The sequence below is a fragment of the Branchiostoma belcheri genome, unplaced genomic scaffold (assembly GCF_001625305.1).
Source record: "Branchiostoma belcheri isolate BF01 breed outbred unplaced genomic scaffold, Haploidv18h27 scaffold7, whole genome shotgun sequence".
NCBI classification, from domain to species: domain Eukaryota; kingdom Metazoa; phylum Chordata; class Leptocardii; order Amphioxiformes; family Branchiostomatidae; genus Branchiostoma; species Branchiostoma belcheri.
Window position 1 is genome coordinate 5,406,991 of NW_017804353.1, and position 19,901 is coordinate 5,426,891.

The 19,901-nt window shown below is 40.3% G+C and overlaps 4 protein-coding genes across 4 annotated transcripts in view; 2 read left to right on the forward strand and 2 right to left on the reverse strand.

Annotated features, from left to right (window-relative positions):
* Positions 1-3,400, reverse strand: part of LOC109484450 (rab GTPase-activating protein 1-like) — an 89,400-nt gene extending 86,000 nt beyond the window's left edge. The window contains exons 1-2 of the mRNA XM_019787712.1: positions 3,263-3,400; positions 263-405 (exon numbers count right to left, since the gene is read on the reverse strand). Of these exons, the coding sequence (XP_019643271.1) occupies positions 263-388 (126 nt within the window). The 5' untranslated portion in view covers positions 389-405; positions 3,263-3,400. The remainder of the gene's footprint in view (positions 1-262; positions 406-3,262) is intronic.
* Positions 3,401-3,600: 200 nt separating this feature from the next.
* Positions 3,601-5,934, forward strand: LOC109484471 (cAMP-responsive element-binding protein-like 2). Its single transcript, XM_019787738.1, has 2 exons — positions 3,601-3,784; positions 4,522-5,934. The coding sequence occupies exons 1-2, from the start codon at positions 3,719-3,721 to the stop codon at positions 4,825-4,827; spliced, it is 372 nt and encodes a 123-aa protein (XP_019643297.1). The 5' UTR covers positions 3,601-3,718; the 3' UTR covers positions 4,828-5,934.
* On the reverse strand, positions 5,296-7,776 carry LOC109484467 (28S ribosomal protein S2, mitochondrial-like). The gene is made up of 3 exons (XM_019787734.1): positions 7,713-7,776; positions 7,024-7,164; positions 5,296-6,804 (listed from the first exon to the last, which is right to left on the reverse strand). The coding sequence occupies exons 1-3, from the start codon at positions 7,738-7,740 to the stop codon at positions 6,116-6,118; spliced, it is 858 nt and encodes a 285-aa protein (XP_019643293.1). The 5' UTR covers positions 7,741-7,776; the 3' UTR covers positions 5,296-6,115.
* A 3,492-nt stretch (positions 7,777-11,268) lies between these two features.
* The window catches only part of LOC109484446 (protein crumbs-like), a 57,858-nt gene continuing 49,225 nt past the window's right edge, over positions 11,269-19,901 (forward strand). Inside the window, 1 exon segment of the mRNA XM_019787697.1 lies at positions 11,269-11,435. Coding sequence (XP_019643256.1) covers positions 11,399-11,435 — 37 coding nt within the window. The 5' untranslated portion in view covers positions 11,269-11,398.

Genomic DNA, 19,901 nt, shown 5'->3' on the forward strand with positions numbered 1-19,901 from the left:
ACCTGAAATAAAGAAATTCAGTTCAATTACTTTAACTTTAAGATTCTATGAACAGAAGCAATTGGAATATGCCATAAATAATGTCTAATTCTAAGTGCTTAGGCCAGTAACTGGCCTATTAGTATTACTCCCTCCGTGAGTTGTCTCCAGGCCCTTTCTTTGATACTTCTTAAACTGAGTCCAGAGTCCTTGTAATCTTTTTTCTTGAGTCTAAATCCTTAAACGTAATTGAAATAACAAGTTTGAAGATGCTATGAGTTACCTTCAATCCAAGCTCCTCACTTGACTTCCCAGCAGCCTCCATGTTCTGTTGGGTATGTTCTGGGGTAGGGACTAGAACGTACTCCTCTGCAGACAGGGAGTCATTGGAACTCTTGTTGTCCTCCATAGTTCATCCTTGAGAAACTGTAGAAGATAAGATTGGAAACAGCTGTGAGACTGGGACTCTGTAAAGACTTTTTTCTTAGTTAGTTTGTCTTGTGTAACTACTCAGAATAAAGAACAGGACAGTTTACTTACATGTATACATCGACTTAATAAATTGCATGTGTCTATGGTTCCAAAATTATGAAATGTGGAGATATAGAATACCACATTGTTCTTTCATTTCTTAAATCTTACTACAAGTTGACTGACTACTTCTTCCAGCTAATGTCCTGGTCTTGCTCTCTTTAGTTCAAACTCAAAGACCCAGACATTGTACAGACAGACACATTTATCATTCCTACATGTATACCGCATTAACTATAGCACAACATGATGTCACTGTACCAAATTAAAGTAAAATGAGATATTTACTGCCACTATATATGCAGCCCATTTCCCTCACAAACTGCATTAGATGGACTGTAACTTACCACGGTTACATCCATCCTTAAGACGCTTCAAACCTCTAATGTCAACATCTCCAAAATAACTTCCCCCTAACCTACATGCCCAGTCTTCCATCCCTCAGTCTTATGAAACATTCATGACCCCACAGCATGGCAGGGCCAACAATCATGCCTCCACCTCGGGTCGGGTGTTCTAACACTCCTGACATGAATATTGGATGACAGGCGGAGACACGCCCACTCCTAGCTAGGTCTTACAGACGCTGGCATACACGATAAGTCAAGTCAAGTCCAGTCAAATCACTTCTGTAATTTGTATTGATCAGCAGTACTAACAAGAATGTCAGTCAATCTTTGGGAGGGTTGATGAATAATCAATACTTCAATTGGCCAACCTAATATGAATAATTTGAGGTGACCTGTACAATATCGGAACTTACTAACAGACATAAATTCCAACTACCCCCTGTATATAGATTTACATGCTACATTGATAAATGGGCATGTTATCTGTTCAACATACACAGATTGCATTGGCACATCCACATGATTTATTGAATTACCTAAGCTAGGCCTCATTAACTTGGGCAAGCAATATATACCATAAGTGTAAAGGAACACTTTTAGGGACATATTATTCATGCAAACCCTTAATAAAAGCCTTTTCAGACAGGTTTCATTTTCTGTTCTTCTTCTGCTTAAGCTTTGTAGAGATTCAAAATTACTGCTTTAGACCATTCAAAATGTGTATTGATATATGTACAAGCTATACTAATGTAATGGCAGAACAAACATGTACGAAGAACTGTCTGACATCACAAGAAAAATCTATACCACTCAAAACTTCATCAGAAACATTTCATCTATCATAACTTCATGATTGAACACAGAGTCAGAGCTAATAATGCCTCAGTAGGAACCAAATGACAGTCATTTTTAAGATTCCATTCTTGTGACATTCAACAACCACACTTGTCCATGACTCATATTCACCATATACATGTACATGTATAAAACATCACCCCCTACTGTGTACTGTTTGTACCATCCTTTAGAAAAAAATACATATGCTTTAAATAAAGTGGTTTATTATGTTAGTAATACCGCTTCCGAATCACAGGGTCAGGAAATCAGATCCTGCTGGGCTGTTGGTAACCTGAACTGTAGTTTGCATTTATACTGTCACTCAGTGTTTGTGGTTGGAGCTCTTAGGATGGGACATCAACTCATAATTCAGGAGAGCCAAACATTGAGAATATCATCATCAATAACCCACCACAATTGTTATGCTAGCAGCAGTAATCTATAATATTGGTGCATTGGTAATATTAATACTAGTAACTCAATATTCAGTTTAATTTCTAGGCAAGACCATCGAAATAGCCTAAAGTGTTGTAGTGGGTTGGATGTCAGCTGAATCAACACTTAACAGTTAAAGAAGTAAACGAAATAAAGACCAACACATTTTCTGCATTCATCTTCATAAATCACTTATCACTAATGAGTTGTTGATGAGACACTGATGCTTCACTGTCTTAAGGATGATTTTTCCTACATTCAATATTAGTGATAGGAGAAATATAAAAATATTTATGACCCACATTTACTCAATCACTTGATGATTGATAACAAAATACACAGGGAGGGACAGTCTGAGTGATATGGGCCCAAGACTCCGTTTAGAGGTATAAAATACTGACTACATATCATCCTTCAAAACTACCAACAGAACTACACTGCTTATTTAGATATTGGCATCTAACTTCAAGGTAAAAATTATAGTCAAATGCATAGCCTAGAGATATGCCGGACATACTGGTATTAAAATTACTGATAACAAGATCTCTGGCATTCTCTGAATCCTATGAGATCATGACTACTGTTATGGTACTTGTGTTTCATTTCACTCTCTTCTTATTATGTTCACAAGTTATAGATACACCTGGACAACACATTAGTACTGCTTATTCATAACCTCTTTTATAATTACACACAGAAAGACGTGGTTCTGTACACGTCAACAGTTCCTTTTACCTGATAATTACTTCCCTGTAATACAGATGAGGAACGCGACAGAGAAAGAGGAACAAGTCTGCTCTGTAAGTTTTTATTATGTTGACGTGACCCACCCCCTACCCACTTCTTGTCCAAACACGTATTTTTGATTACCTTGACCTTGTATTTCAGCATCTGGTTGGCGAACAAATCTCATCAAGGACATGATCAATTCTCCATTTAGGCACTTCATAGATTTTAGATACATGCTGACGATTTTTTTACCTGAGAAGTTCAACGTCAACAACTTTCCAGGGTTTCCCTTATTCGATGATGTCAGTGATAAGGCTAGGAAATATTAGCCAGCTTTCCTGATGACATTTTGACACCCCTTTGAGATGTTACAATGATGAAATTTACCACAAAGAACCCACCTTTGTTGGACAACAGCTTGCGATGGTTGTTTACTCCCCAGCGGCCTGTTGTCCAGAGATTTTGGGTCAAATCGCGTATAAATCAGTAAAAACAGCTGAAAACAGACTAGAGTGTAGCGCATGCGCAACGGTGCATGATGGGAGATTACCTCAGAGGTCAATAAACTAGTCTATTTTTTTGAAAGGGGTGTGAATTTATAATAACTTTTCTAATTTCTATGGTATGAAAATAGATTTGAAAGACAGTAAATTTCTACATTAAAGACATCATATAATCTAATCCCACACTTGATTCATGTAATGGTTCATATTTTACACATTTTTAATAAAATTGCTGATTTCACCGTCTGGAATATTCCATGGTGAGTCACGGGTGATGACGTAACACCAAAACATTTCGGAGAAGACGGAATCATGACGACAGGCTGAGCCTTTCCGCTGTGGGACCTCACAAACATGAAGACAGAAGCTACAAGTCCTGAAGATACAAAGGATAAGACGCAGAAGACGGCAGATGGGAAGGTAAGAAGGAAAAGATAGTTTGCTTGTCTCTCAAAACGATGTTTTTAACCTCACATGTACCTCTCGCCTGTGTCGGACTTGGCTGTTTGTTTTGAAAAAGACAGGGAGGTCTTGAACTAAAAATCATGGTCAAATTTCAATTTCCGTGTTCTGACAGCCCAGACTTTCGATTCGTCTGTACACAAGAAACTCAGAGGCTCCTTTTGCGACTAGGTTCTTTTCGTTATTCCAAGTTTTTAACTCAGGTCACTTGCCTACATGATACATGTACTTCCATATGCTGACATGGCAAAACCGATTTCCTCGTCGGTTCTGGAAACAGTAGATGAGTAGAGAGCAAATTTTACTGTCAAAGGGCATGTCATTTCTTCAACAAGTAGATTCATGATAACTTTGTTGCTGTCATCGTACTTGTCTGTAAGTTGAAGCGAAGGTATGCAACCGAGTGAGCAGAGATCAGGACATAACAGGCCACGGCCTTCTTTCCTGGATGACGTATCAAGGTATCAAGGTATCAAGGTATCAAGTTTCACTGTTATAATTATATATAACGGATCCGTTATATACATAGCAAGTCAGTCTAATAAAGACTATGACATTAAACGTCGGACGGTACACTTTACAATTAAATCAAGTACAAACAAATACTAGTAAAAAAAACAACATTTTAGGTCCAGGTTTCACCAGGTTGTACTTGTTACAATACAAATTCACATCAAATATCTCTTGACCTGTAGGTGAAGAAGCAGGCCAAACGTGGACGAAAGCCTTCCAAGATTGACATGAAGGCTAAGTTGGAGAGGAGCAGGCAGAGCGCACGGGAGTGCCGGGCCCGCAAGAAGCTGCGCTACCAGTACCTGGAGGAGATGGTGGCTAACCGGGAGAAGACCATCATCACACGGCGGCAGGAGCTGGATAAGCTGAAGAAGTGGTGTGAGGAGATTGACGGGGGGAACGTCCCGCCACAGGCTGCACAGATGGCCAGACAGGTGCAGAATGAGCCGGATGATGATGATGATGATCTTCTGTCTGCTGATGAGTAAAAGTTCTTCCAGGAGAGATGAGAGGAGCATACAGTATACTGGAGTTTCTCTTCATGAAACAGGGATGTCGTTGGGACTTGGAAGTCATGAAATGTTTCAAATGATTCTGAGGCCACAGGAAGAGTGAGAAACAATAATTAGTGCACCTTTGAACTGTGACTGTTTTTGTCAAAATTTAGGCTGAAATAGGACCTCTTCTGCAATATCTTCTGGCATATTTCCCAATAAATTGTACAAGTACAAACTACAGATGTATGAATTGATGCAAAAACTTGGACCAGAACAAGTATCTTGTGGTGATACTTGTAGAAGAATGGGATTGGAGTGGTGAGCATGTCATGTTGAACTTACCAAATGTTGAACACTTTCCATCATTCTCTTGTCTGTTTCAATATAAACGTATAATATTATGATTTGATATTATGATTATTGTACACGTACTCACAAGAAACCCAGATTCCCTGTTTGTAGTCCTGATACACATTATCCATTCTTGTTCTTTATCAAATATCATAATCTGTAACTGATACTGGTAGTTAGAGATATATGTTAGAGCTATGAAAAGGTTTTTTGGTGTTGAAGTTGAACACAAGTATAAATGTCGGAGTTGAACACAAGTATAAATAGGAGGATAAATGGAGTAACAGTACTGGAATTTCAGACACCAGCAACAGTTGACTAATGGCTAGTTATGTTAGTAAATTTGGTTCAGTAAATGGCTTAAGAAATCTCAGTGTGTGGAGTAAGGTAAGTCACAGAGCTAGCACTGTCTTATTGTTGGTAGCCTGATAGCAGTAACAATGGAAGAAAGTGTAACTCACACAGCTTTCGATATGGAATATCTGAATCAATAACCCGTATTAATTAATTGTACTGACAAAATGAATCCTAAAGACAGTGACTCTATTTTCTTTGTAACATTATCTGATATATAGTATATACAAATGGATGATAGATTATATGTATTTATCAGAATATGAGAGTTGTGCATGGGCAAAAGAATTAAAGTGATAATATTATACATGTATATATACTATATATTATGCACTGTACAGTGTGTTTTAACTGCTAGTGATATGTATATTAAACATGAGAGTATTCACTGTAGTTGGAATTTAATCTGTTTCATTTATATGCGTCTAAACAAGGAAAAAGTATGCAGGAAGTTAGAAAGAAAACTGACAACAAATGACACAGTAAATTGGAATAGAATACAACTCTATTCCTCTAAACTTTCTGACTTGACTGCCTCACTACAAATGTCATTCTGAGATCCTCTGTATCAAAATCATGCTCCTTCTTTTCTTGTTTTTTCTTCTCTTTCCTTAGCTATCTGCTTTTCAACCTCCTCTCTCTTTGCCTTCCCTTTCAAGATGGCTTCCTTGAACAGCCTACAGTAGAGTTCCACGGCTTCAGGACTGTCATCGTTCCCCGGTACTGGGTACGTGATCAGGTTTGGGTTACAGTTGGTGTCCACGATCCCGACAGTGGGGATGTTCATCTTCGCCGCATCTCCTATCGCCACGTGTGGCTCAAACACGTTATTCAGCGTGTGGAGGAAGATGACTAACTCCGGCAGCCTCACCCCCTCCCCGTACTGTATGGTAGCGTTAGTGAACATCCCCCCTTGCCAGTAGCGCGTGTGAGCGTACTCCCCACAGTCCTTGGCCGTGTTCTCCACGAGCTGTGTGAACTGGCGGTGGCGACTGATGAACAGGACGATTGCCTTACGGTAGGCCATGTGCGCAGTGAAGTTCAGCGCACGGGTTAGGAGGTCGACAGTCTGGTCCAAGTCGATGATGTGAACTCCGAGACGCGCGCCGAAGATGTACGGGTACATGCTCCTGTCCCACACTCCCTCCTTGTGGCCGACGTGGACGTTAGCATTGAACAGGTCCCTCTGGGTGAAGAGTTTGCTGACCTCAAAGAAGTCGGGATGCTTCAGAGGTTCCAGCAGAATTCTCTGCATCGTTGATTCTGTCAACATATAGAGCAGAAACAAATAGTTAAAGGAGGAACAGTTACAATTATGGATAGATTTTGACACTTAATATTTCTTCCTCCATTTGGATATGTGAGCAATGGAGAACATTATTTCATTGTTGAAAAATGGATACACGGCTTCTTTCATATTACGTAGTGACAACGCAAACCTGGAGTAAACAATTGTATTTTTATGTAATATGAAGAACATACCATCCTTCTCAAGGATCAATGGGGCCTCCTTTTCTGATGACCCTTGCTTGACGGGGTCACTCACAGGTGTGGCTGCTGTTGATGCTGAGAACAGTCGTGATCTCAAGAGCCCCCTGGTGACAGCGGACTGCATCACTGTAGCTGAAACCAATGCAATTATCACGGTTATTAATATAAACAAGGACATCTGTGTATAATGTCCTTGATATAAACTTGAGTACAAAATTTAAAAAGCAAAGCAAACATACAAGATACTTCTGAAATATATATCTACTTATTGTCCATCTCAGAATATCCATGATACCATTATAAAGTGGCATAGGACAGAAAATCTGGGGGAGGGGGGCAGGGATGGAGACATTTTTTTAGAACTCACAAATTACAAATGAAGCTGTCTCGAACTACCCCGAATTTCATGTCTTTATCTGGGTGAGCTTAGCATAATAAAATGCAGAAAACTTCTTACGTTTTCCTTGTTTTGAGAAAAAGACAAATTACTCTAGACATGCTTTCAAGTTTCATGCCACACGTTGCAGAGACAAGGGCAACAAGTTCAGCGATAGCTTCAAGCACTAGCGAACGTAAACACAGAGAGCACAGCAAATATAACCTCAGTCTGTCCGAGATCTGACCTTAACGTTCAGTGCAACAGCTATACAAAAATGTTTTACATGAATATCTACACAAACCTGTGCCAAACCTCATGGGCGCCGCCATGTTGGTCTGAGTACCGCTTACGCACACGCGGTTCAAGAGCGACACTAAGCGGAATGAATAAGAGCTGCAGTCGAGTACTGCCTTCGACAGAAGGCTATGAAATCGTTTTGGTACTGTTTGGCAGATTATGCACGATAAATTTTGAAGGCACGGTCCGAGGTTCACGATTTTTGGTAGGCAGGTTGTCTTAGTGATGGGCATTGTCAAGTCCACTTTTGGGTTTTGAGTTATTTTGGGCGTGTTTTTAGGCTTTTTTATCGGGGTTTCTTTTTTGCACTGGAATTTTTTTTCACCCAACCCAAGGACATTATACACAGAATGTCATTGCCCAACCCAACCTCTGCCGGCACTCACCCCAGGGCAGGGCAAACCTATTCAAGAAACGTGACAGTGCTCCTCCACGGGAACCATCAAATTATCATTAGGGGTAACCATTTTACAGTGCCGGCACACACACGTCAGCGGGGTGGGTGAGAAAAGCAATTCCTTTGCAAAAATGAAACCCCGTTAAAAAAAGTATTTAAAAAACGGCACACTGCAGTACTACGGCATGTATTACAATCCAGAAATATTTAGTACAGACAAAAATGTTACATAAGAAAAATAAATGTTTGTTTCCTTCACTATTGCGGTGTAGTTGCAAGAGGGCGCTGTGACACTGCTACTATACGTGTTTTTTGTACTACGTATGAAAGGCATATAAGACGCAAATGTAACACGGTTTACAGAACTATATTATTTCCAACTTGGTGGATGCGAAGAAGAACAGAAATGTAAGGAGACAAATTAAGTTGATCATGTAGCAATCCAGTCTGGTAGATATGATGACATGAATGTTGAATGTCATGGAAGGAAATGTGAAATTTGTCTGCAGAGAAATAGCCCACAAATAGTAGTACACGCAATAATGGGATTTTTAAAAGTTTGTAAGGACGACAGGTATGAGTGAGTGAGTGAGTGAGTGAGTGAGTGAGTGAGTGAGTGAGTGAGTGAGTGAGTGAGTGAGTGAGTGAGTGAGTGAGATATCAAAACCGTAATTTCATCTGCAGTACCATAACAAGCCGCTAGGGGGTCCAAAATCTAATCATTTCCAGGTCTCATCAAGACCTACCAACCTACCAAGTATCAAGATAATCCATCGAAGCTTTCTCGAGTTATGCTGTTGACAGACAAACAGACACACACACAGACACACGGCCAGGAAAACATAACCTTCTTGGCGAAGGTAATAATACAGTTTTAGCTTGCATAGCTTGTAGAATCAATATCCGTCCTACATAACGTTGAGAAACATCACTGCTAAAATCTCAAATTCATACATTACGATGACACCCGCTCTGGTGTTTTCTGTGTGTCGTGTGAAGGAAAGGGAAAGTGTCACCGGTCATGGAAAGCGTCACCCGTAAATGACACTTATTATGCCCCCCAGTGGGTTCTTAAGAGCTGCATTGTTCCGATGCACACCTGAGGCAGTTCACACGCAACCAGCCAGAAATACACAAACACGCGGGGCAAACCCAGGGACAGCGGGCAGAAACGTGAGCCACCCATGGAGTCTTTTAACTCCACCGATACGTTTCTGTCAACTACGTCTTGTTTGACATCAATTTTCTGGATGGCGGAGCGAACTTGGACTTGCGCCAGACCTGACTGGGGGCTTTGCGATGTCTCCGGTTGTCTTCTTCCTTATCAGGGAATTGCGGTGCAAGAAAATTTGACCTTGGCGTGATGATGGCTTTAATCGCGATAGCAAATGTACGGAGAAATGGATGATTAAGTCTCGCTTTTGTGGGTCCAAATTATCCACGCCACGACGGCACACAGGAATGTAACCAGAATGAAAGGAAGACCGCCAAAATGATAAAAAAATCCACTGTCGATCTAACGTTAAATTACATGAACATTTTCACACTTCCAAAGGTTTTTCTGTACTGTCATCCAGGCAGACCACGTTGAGCCTGTAATTATACTGCATATACATGTGTACTATGTAATTTTATCTGACGGCACTGCAGTACCAAGGAAGTCCCTAGAGTTCTTACCATGATATTGACCAACATCTCAACAATCGCAGTGAAAAAAAATAATGCAAATTGCCGAAATGAGCATGAATAGATTGAACTCGAGTTCAATATTAATATTTATGACTAAAATCTTGACCGCTCAGTTTGTGCTTCAGGCTTTTAGCGGAAATTTATAGCGGCAAATAATGGGATTGCAAGTAGGTGGGACTTCGGAAAGGAAGAATATACTATTTTTACTGGAAAGCAATTCTCCCAGGAGTAGGGAAAATAAAAGTAAAGTTACAACTGGGATCAAAGTTTTTATGTCGTGAAGGACACATCTAAATGTTCCGGACGCAAAATGATTGGGGTCACAAAGCGCGTAAACCCCTGGTCAACTTTGTGACCGCGGTGGACCTTAGAAATTGTTTTCAAGTTTGTTCGCCAGGTTACTTATTAACCCAGAAAGGCGCGGCCGCTGGTAGCCCAATTTTCTTGTCAAACTGTGGCACGCAAACGTCAAGTCAGGTAACAATAGTCCTTATGAAACACCCAAGCTGCTACCACCTGTTCCTGCACCGTCGTGACGCTAATTTATACATGTGTCACAAAGAGGAACTTTCTATAATATAAGAGTCAACAACCTCAGTGATCAGTGAGTCACTGAGTCACCCCACTTTGTTGATGCTGGGTCACCTGTATGGAATTTCCATTTGATTGGCTCACGATGGCCACTCGATACACACACATCATACATATAAGAAGCATTACATTTCACATGATTGGGATTCATGTAACCTCTTTTATACCTTCTTGATATGTCGAAGCATTTATTGGTCTGGACGGGACTCACTCAGAAATGCTTGTGCAGCAAACTAGGTGGTAGTGAAATTTAAAATTCTTTTGTGTCACAACGCGTCATTTTTTACACGGCAGGGCGCCGCTGTGGCCTTCATACATCAAGTTCATGACAGCTTGTCAAGATCGTGAGCGAAGGACTCAGGACGTGAGGGATATCGCCAACATCAAGATGACGGTTTAGATAACGTTTTCCATCCGTCAGAACTTGGACCACAGACATGATAGATCATGATGAAACACCTCCGATCTCCAAGCAGATCTTTCGGTGGCTGCAAAGACAGTATCAAATTGGCCCGGCAGTATCCATTTGCCAGACAGTTGCCACTGAGCGGCTGAAAGTTCTCTCTAGATGCCAGTTCTACTCCCCCAACGCTTTTTCCACCAGAGATCTGCTTGGAGATTCATGAAACACGTCCTATCTCCAAGCAGATGTTCGGAGGAAAGATCGTAGCGTTTCCTGATTGACGTTTCAACATGACGTTCGGGTCTGAGATATCAAATGCTACAATCTTCCACGTCCAACATTGTCCAACATCTGCTTTAAAGTAACATGTTGAATGTCACTCAAAGGGAACCCGTCACGTCATCACGTCGTCGCCCCCGGCTAAATGATTGACAGCTGAAGCCACACCCCCAAGCCGTATCCAGGTCACGTGACGGATCGGGCTACTCCCCTACTCGCCGCTACCGTACTCAGTTACAATCACACTCAAAATATGTCCGGCGGGAGCACGGCAAGACTTTGAACCCAACCGTTGTAGCGGATTTTAAAAACCTTCACTCGGGGAATCAAGATGGAAAACACTCGGGGATGCTTCCTGCTAGGTGTCGGTGAGTCCGGATTGTATTTTTATTGTGAGGAAAAATTGTGATAAACGGGATCTTGTTTGGCGAGTAGTTGTCATCATGGCGTCAGCGTCCAAACTTGTCCCTGAACCTCTCTCGTCCGGGCACGTTTGTGGGTTTGTTTAGGCCCGGATCAGCCATCACAGCGACATTACCACCTTCCTGCCGCTTGTTCAACACAGATCAGACATTTGTTCCGAAATTCCTGCGACCACCAGCGCGGAAAAACCTAGCCGGGAGCATGGGAAGGGGGGAGGGCGCTAACACTCACCTAGCGAGTAGAAAAACCTGGATAACGGTACACCGTCGTGACGGCAAATTTAATTACAGCCCACCCTGGTGGTTACTAATGGAGTAAAACACTGGATTTTAGCCCAGGGCATTAATGTGCTTTTCATTTACGATTTTCTTCCGTTACTTAACGGGGTAGCTCGTGAAGAAAGGTCCCAAGACGCCTAAACCTGGCCCTTCTTGTAGGAATAAGGTTAGATATAGACATTGCAACATCGTTGCAAGAGTGTTACATGAGTGTTACACGATGGATACAATTTGTTTGAGATCCATGTTGTAATTCTTGAGTATGTGTTTCACGATAGACACAGCCATAGGCATAAATAATCCGTCCTGAGCCTAGCCAAGCGCCCTATGTTCCTTCCCAATCGACTGTGATTTTGAACCCCAGTGCTTTTGCACAGGTGGTTCTGTACCTTCATTGTTCTCAAGACTTTCATCTGTTCAACAACAAGCCGGGAACAAAGATGTCCTTTTAGTCCCACAAAAGTCCTTCTAAAAACAGTCATAGCCAGTTTGTACACCGGGAATGTCTCTTGTACGGTGTTTTCTGTGGCATGCATACTCCGTCATTCCCTAGATGCATGTAGAGTGAGTCAGTTGAACAATGGTTGATGAATTTTTCATGCCCAACCTTTCCCCAGATTCCACTCCTCATATATTTCCTCTTGTCTGAAAGCTCACACAAAAGGAAAACTGTTGGCAGTAATGATTGTGGTTATCAATAATTCATCCTCAAAATCAAAGCCTGTTGCACTTGCTGTATCAAAACTTCCTACTACAGTACTCTTCCTAGTTCTCGTGCCTCACTGTTGGCACAGCCAATTTTTGCGTGGCATAAAAGCAAATATGGTTGTTTTCTCTCTTCCATTGGGGCGCAACCTGTCCGTTGTCTTAGGTAATCGGTGTGAAATCGACGAATGTTGTGGTTTGTTGGATTCCATTTGTTAATTTTTCATGGGTTATAGAAATCTGGTATCAGATGACCAATACAGGAAGTAATCCACAAGAAGATTTCAGTCTGGTTCCTCAGATTGTGCTGTTACAGCTTCCGTTTTTAGGCGTGGTTTAAAGGAAAACAAACTTTAAAACCGAAGTTTAGGGTGTGGTCACTCCTCGTTGGAGTTACAAGCCCTCTGCTTTAGTCATGTTTTTGTTGTGCCTTGTCAAGGAAAACAATGTAAAACCATGAGTGACTGACAGCTAACAAAGGGGTTTAGAAGTTTAGGTTTGTCTTTGTATGTTACGTAAATAGAAGCTAGACTATAGCCTGAAAAGGTGCAATAAGCCTTTCTTTCTTGTAATAGGTTTTCTGTAGAATGAAAGTTTAACAAAATGTAGTCGGGAGTTTTAAACTCATTTGATTTCAAAGGTATCCTTGGTATGTGGCAGTTCCAGTCATTTAATTTCAAGAGACGATATTAATAAATGACTCCATCTGAAGTGTGTTAGACCCCATCTTTGGACTTTGACACATTTTCTGTGCCATATGATATGCTTGATACAGACAGTTCAGCTGCTTGTAAGGGAATATGCTCACCACAGGATGATCATGCATTCAGAAGTAGAACTTCAGAAATACCCCAGTAGAATTTGAGATGACCGAATTACTCAACATTTGACCAAAAGAAGCAGCAAGTCACAGATGGTTTGCAGACATGTGTGTCAAGCCCCAAATAGGAACCATTCTTGTCTAGAGTCTTAATTTGGTGACTTCTAGAGAAGAGAACATTTTTTTTGTGGTAGGGGATAGCGAGGTCAAGACCTTTTGACCTCTTGAAGGACATTTAAGATTCTTCATCCTAATCCCTAACCCCTTTGTGAATCCAGTATTGCAAGCGCATGAGTAAATTGAGTGCAGTTCCTGCTCAGCCCTGGAGAAAATAAAAATTCCAGTAATTTTGGCCCTGGCTGTCGGAAGTAGCAACAGGGGTCTGGAAGCCTCATTCCAGCTCAGCAGCACGTCTGTTTGTTGGGCTGCAAATTATGGACCTCAGTTCACATTCAGCCCTGATGCATCGTTTGGTTTTGTATGGGCCATTTCCTCTCGGCGCTCTCCAGGCGCTAAAGTGGGCTTTCCTCCACATGATCACGACTTTGGCTTTTATGGATCAGTCCAAGCCCACCTCTAATGTCCACTTTTATAGTACATGTATACTACTAGTCTCTAGCTCCAGAGACAGGAACAGAAAGGGCGCTGCACACTATCGGGAGCCTACGAGGATATATATAGTGTTTGAAATGTTTAATGAAAAGTTGTTCTTTCATTGATAGAGTCCAGTACATCTGAGAGTCACTTTCAAAGCAATGTTTGTAAATGTTTTGAAAAAATGCCAGACCAAGTCCAAGGCTGTCTCACACATTTTTTGGCTTGGCTTTCCAATTTCCAGATGACTAGACAGACTGGAAGTGAATTATGGTTCAGGTTTGTCAGATCAGGTATACACACTCCCTGCTAGATACCCTGGGTAAAAGTCCACTGAGAGGAAGCTAAAACCACGATAGGATGATTTCACTTCTACTGTCTGTGTCTTTTCCCTCCCTGAATTTCATGGGACCTACACATACCGGTACATTGTGTATGAAGATGTCTGTCAGTGATGCAGAAGTTGAACTGCCCCAGATCAAGCCTTGATAAACCTCCTTGTCAAAATCTGACATGCTGGTCGCATCTGTCAGATACGGATGACATAAATACATGGTTTATTTGTTTTGTTTTCTTGCCTTGTTTATTGAAGTTAACTACATAATAGACATCTGTGGGTTATTATTTGACACTGACCACTAGTTTGCTTCTGTTATATTTCTTCTCCTTTTCCTTTTCGTTCCGAGAAATTCCCTGACAGTCTCACAACCCAAACATTTGAAATAAACCAGCCTTTCAGACCCCTAATTGGACAATAGATTGTTGAGATTAGCATGTGCTTTTGTATGTATGATAAGTAATGACTAATGAATCTGGCCCTTCGTTTTGCATCACTGTATAGACGATCTCATCACACACACCATTTTGTCCAGCCAAACCAGCTTGTCTATTGTCAATGTCATTGTCATGGATGGTGTATAATACAATGTACATTGTGACACAGATGGGAGAGCTTTTAGCCCAGTGGTGTTGGGTTCTGCATCATGATTCAAGGGAAGTCCTTAGGGAGGAAAAAGACATTTGCCCCTTGTTGGTATGGAGCCAAATTTGCTCTTGCCTTTTGACTGGAGGACTGTGGATCATGACTAATGCATAGGAACCATATTTTCTCTGTATTTAAACCATATGCACAAACCCTTCATATCATAGGTGAATGTGTAACTTATTGCGTTTGGTTTTACATTACAATAGTAACACTGTACTGTGATGATGATGTACTGTGCAAAATTGGGTTAATATTAATAATACACAATGATAGGTGAAAGATAGCTAGGACAACATTCTGATTGTACCAAAACATGTGTAGGAATAGTTATTTTATAGCACTTAGTGATGAAGGCACTTCATTTAGCTTTTTTGTTGGAAAAGATGTTTGACGGTTTTTGGATCACTTTTGAATTTTTGTCAGCCTCATGCAGGTAATAATCTTCACCAAAGTAAACATACACTGTAGCTGATATGGGGACTAGAATAGACACAGATAGTTCATTGTTGTGCATCAAAAATTGTGTGTGAAATACTGGCCCACCCATGATTTATCATGTTACATGGCTTCAGGCCAGTAATCTAGAATTGTAGTTATTACATTTCTTCATCCATGTAGCTTTTGGCAAGGCCAATCGTCCGGGTGGCTTTGTCAAAATTACTTTGCGTTGACCTGTGTCAGTTGGGCTTGTTTTGTAAACATCTAGAAACACAATTCCTTTCAGAGTACAATTTACTAGAAGCTGCTTTGCTCAATGTGTTGAAAAAAGGCTCCCAAATGCTTACACACACTGAAAGGTTGGCTGATTCTGTAGGTAGATTTAAGTACAATGTAGCCTGCATATAGATCCTGGGATCTTAGCATCTGCAAATACCAAGGCCAAGTTTTAGTCGATAGCTATTGGGACAACAGAAACTATAAAATACCCATGACCATTTGTGTGTGTTTCTTGGCAACCTCACCTTTTTATTGACTGAATCAATATTTTAGATATCATTACGATATACACATACAGTGTGTACATACAGTGTACATGTATACCTCAAATATTTTGAAAAAGCGTTGCTGAATGATGTACGGTAAGCTTTTTTCTGCCACAGTGTGACAGTATCCTTGGGAAGTGTTTGTTGAAAGTTTGTTTTAGCACTGTTTCTGTTATAGTTATCATTATACACTGTCAGTGTTAGCAATGGCACAATAATAGACAGCAGTTAATTGTTTTAGAATTTCAAGAACTCTAATGTTGAAGTTGAGTGCAATCTTGGTATTTTTAGCCCAGTAGTTTGTAAAATTGGAGATTTGGACATGTAAAATTTTGAGCCAGCAGTCCTTGTCAAAGTGACTTACAACTTCAGTATTAAATTTAATGATTAACAAGAATAATGTGTGGGTGTACAAAACTACAAGGAAGTACGTTTGAAAAAAAAGGGGAATATTTTTGCTATGTTTGGCAGGCACTATTGTGCTGACACTTGGTTCTGTGTTATCTCAATATGCCAAGACAGCCAAGATAAACCCACTAAATTGGTCTTGTGGATAACACTATTAACAGCACTTCTGCAAAATGTAAAGGGGCTTCCTCAACATGTCAAAATCAGGAAAACTTCCTTAAATTTGGAGCAGTAAATTCCACATTCTTGATTAAAAGGAATTTGCTGATTGTCGATGTCATGTCGATATATATCCAATAGTCAAGCTTATGGGCATAACATTGTAAGCTACATGTGATTCTTTCCAAAGTTTTAGTATATATATTGTTATCAACTTTTGTGTTTGTTTTTTGTTGCACCACTGCTCAATGATACATACCACTAGACATTTTTACAATTGCAGAAATACAAGAGGGAGGGAAAAGGTTTTAAGGAATGGCTCCTTTTATCAAATCCCAGCCCAGAGTTCTACCAAATTCATATTTGGTGTCTCTCTGGACCTGCTCTACCTTGAATCTAACTTGTTCACAACTCTACACCTGTCAGACTCAAGGCTGTGGACATGCCTGCAAGTCTGGAGGTTCTCAAGGCAAGTGGGGTTAGCTGCAGTATCAAGCTTCATTAAGCTGGTGTTTGCCCATGCTTGTCGCTGAAAGCTTGCAGCTGGATCCCTGAGTGGGCCCTTAATAAGTGTTATGTTCCATGATTTATAAGGGCTCTGCACGTATGTTATGAATTTAAGACAATGCGAGTTAGGAAAGGAAATATCCCTCAGCAGCTTTAGTACGTCGTGCATCTGTTTCTGACTTTTGTAATTGAAGTATATCAGATTGTCTGACTTACTATTGCACAGGCATTCTTTCCAGGAGCATTCCTAGGCTTTTCGTGCTTTGAACTTGACTAGTTTATATTGTCTTGACATTTCCCGGTATTTTATCATCCCACTGGCAACGCCATGTCTGCCTGGGTAGTGTTCAGGGTTTTGCGGCCTCACATTTGTTTTCTGGCCTACATGCCTATGTTATAACCCCATGGACCCAAGGGCAATTCTTTCTCACAAGAGAAAAAGCAGAGTTGCATTCTTCCTGTCCAGCGCACACTATAAGGGGAATGGTTTGTGTGACAGCAGAGTTTTATCACAACAACCTGTAGTTGCATCGCGTGTGAAGAAGGATACTTTTAAAAGTGTGTTGGCTCTAAGGATATAACTGTAATAAAAGATGCATGAGAGGGGAGTATTTTTGTTAATGTAAGAAGGATTTTTTAATCAATTTCAGTACTTTGTGTTATTTGTTATTCGTTTGACACCATTGAATAGGATTGTCAAGACTATTTTCAGAAAAGGGCATGACATTGATGCATGGGAGGAGAATCCAGATTAAACAGGGTGAGGGTATATGTACATGGCATGCAGGATATTCACACAAAGTACATTACAAGCTATCAGATATTCCATTGCCATTTGTATTAGTTACAAGTTATAACTAGCAAGATCAAGCAGAAAGAAAGTTAATAACATTCCTTCATCAACCTGTGTATCAAGTTTAGTGCAATTGATTGTGTGATCTTTGGCTATACCAAACAGATGAAGGTTTTCGCACGTACACTGTCGCTATATATCCACACCTACAACCTGTTGTGTAAGTTATTCCTGACCTTTGAACTTAGATGGGGGTTGTAAGGGCCAACCATTATGACACAACTGACTCAACCCCAGAAGACAGTAAATAGTAAGACAGGTGTTGAGAATACAATTACGGCTGTTTCTATTCATGTAATAAAATAACATAATATACAAGTTGGACAGTGTGTTATAGCTTGCTCCTTTTTTGCCATCATTTGATCATGACAAAGCTCTTTTTGTTGTTTTTCAAAGAGTCCCTTGCAAATATCTATGATTGCAAGCTGATGATGTCCTTTGACAATTTTCTAATGAAGATTGACAGTCTTGTCAGGCAGTGATTGAACACTAAGATTGATGACATTGTTTCCATGGATACATCTATAGAAGGTTAGATAACCCTTAGCTAACCAAATTTGCTCAACTGGTGCATTCAGTTAGGGTTGTAAGGATGCGTGTCCTATCTGTTTTCTTGTGACCTCTTTTCATGTGGAATTGATGGTAAAAAGAAAGGACAGGAGAGGAATAAATTTTTATGAGCCAGCTTTGGTGTGGCAGGTGCAAATGTGTAAGGAGGACTTTATTTGAAAAGCTGGGGAGAGGTAATTGTAAGATTTGAGAAACAAAGGGTATGCATACCAATTGAAAATAGCTGTGCAAAAGGGTTACTAAGCAAACTCACATACTACCCTTCAGCATTTTATATAGATCAGTTACAAAACTGTCAATTAACTGATACTTTTCAGGGCAAAGTAGTCAACTCTTATAGCAGTTAATGGTTGCAGGGCCTTGGGTTGAAACGGGATTAAATGACTTGCAATTCATTAATCTGTAGTTGATCCACAGTCATACATTTTTTATGAGAATGTTCGTGATATGAAAGAATTCTTGTTGTGTGAATATTAGGAGCCCATGTAGGAGCTTTTCCGTAAGCAGGCATCAGGTTTAAAAGGTTGAGACCCGATATCACTTTTCGTGACACAACTGTCATCACTTTATCATGCTGGGCTGCCCTTTTTAAATGTTGCTATTTCAGGGATGTACATATAAGCTGTATAAATGATCCAGTGTGTAGCGTGATGCACATAAATGTAAAACGTATCCCCATAAATCTGGTGGCACGTCAACATTTTTTTACAAGTGTAGAAATAAAGAATGACACCTCAATATCCATTGTCTGTGTTCGTAACTGTCATTGAAATTTGGTTTCACATAATTGAACTGTCTAACCCTTGTAAGATGAACAATCAGTTTGCTAAACTACAGTGAATGAATAATTGCTCACAGATTGATTTTGTGTATTGCTGACATGTGTATTTTAGAACCCATAATGATTATAATTGATGGGACATCCAGAAAGGTGGCCAGCTGGACACTTTCACACCTAATTAATAGAATGGCATAACGACTCATAATGACCCCCTGTTGCCTTCCCTCAAGGAATGGGTGTGTATCCCTGCTCACCTCTGTCTGGAAGTCTTGATCTGTTATTGTTAGTAGCACCACAATCTTGTAGTAGTAATTAGGAGATCTTCCTTATCTCTTTGTTGTAATTACATTTTTACCCGATAGAAAAGATGGTCTTCGTTAGACATGTCAGGAACAATTAGACTGGCCCTAGTAGTAGTAAGACCAGCTATCACTATAGTATCAGCAAATGATTAATTTTACCAAGGACATTATATCTGTGTATAATGTCCTTGATTTTACCAATCAGAAGAAAGTAACCATCGCACTCTTTAAGTTTAGCCTCTACTTGGAAAATGCTACCATTCTTATCCCATCGTATATGTTTTGGGGCTCCTTTAAGCATGACATTCTAAAATTCATGTAATGGATTGTAACCTAGATAGTTAATGGAATGAAACAATGCAAATGTGTATAAAAGCACAGAGGAATTGCCCCCATTTGAATGTGCTGCTAATTAACTTTTCTTGCATATTTTAGTTAACATGAGGCTGCTTGGAGGAATTCCGGA

Coding starts and splice junctions, on each gene's coding strand:
- LOC109484467 (XM_019787734.1), bottom strand. CDS start 7,740: ATGGCGGCGCCCATGAGGTTTGGCACAG. Junction 7,165..7,712: donor GCCCATGAGGTTTGGCACAG/GTTTGTGTAGAT, acceptor CATTGGTTTCAG/CTACAGTGATGCAGTCCGCT. Junction 6,805..7,023: donor ATTGATCCTTGAGAAGGATG/GTATGTTCTTCA, acceptor ATATGTTGACAG/AATCAACGATGCAGAGAATT.
- LOC109484471 (XM_019787738.1), top strand. CDS start 3,719: ATGAAGACAGAAGCTACAAGTCCTGAAGATACAAAGGATAAGACGCAG. Junction 3,785..4,521: donor AGAAGACGGCAGATGGGAAG/GTAAGAAGGAAA, acceptor CTTGACCTGTAG/GTGAAGAAGCAGGCCAAACG.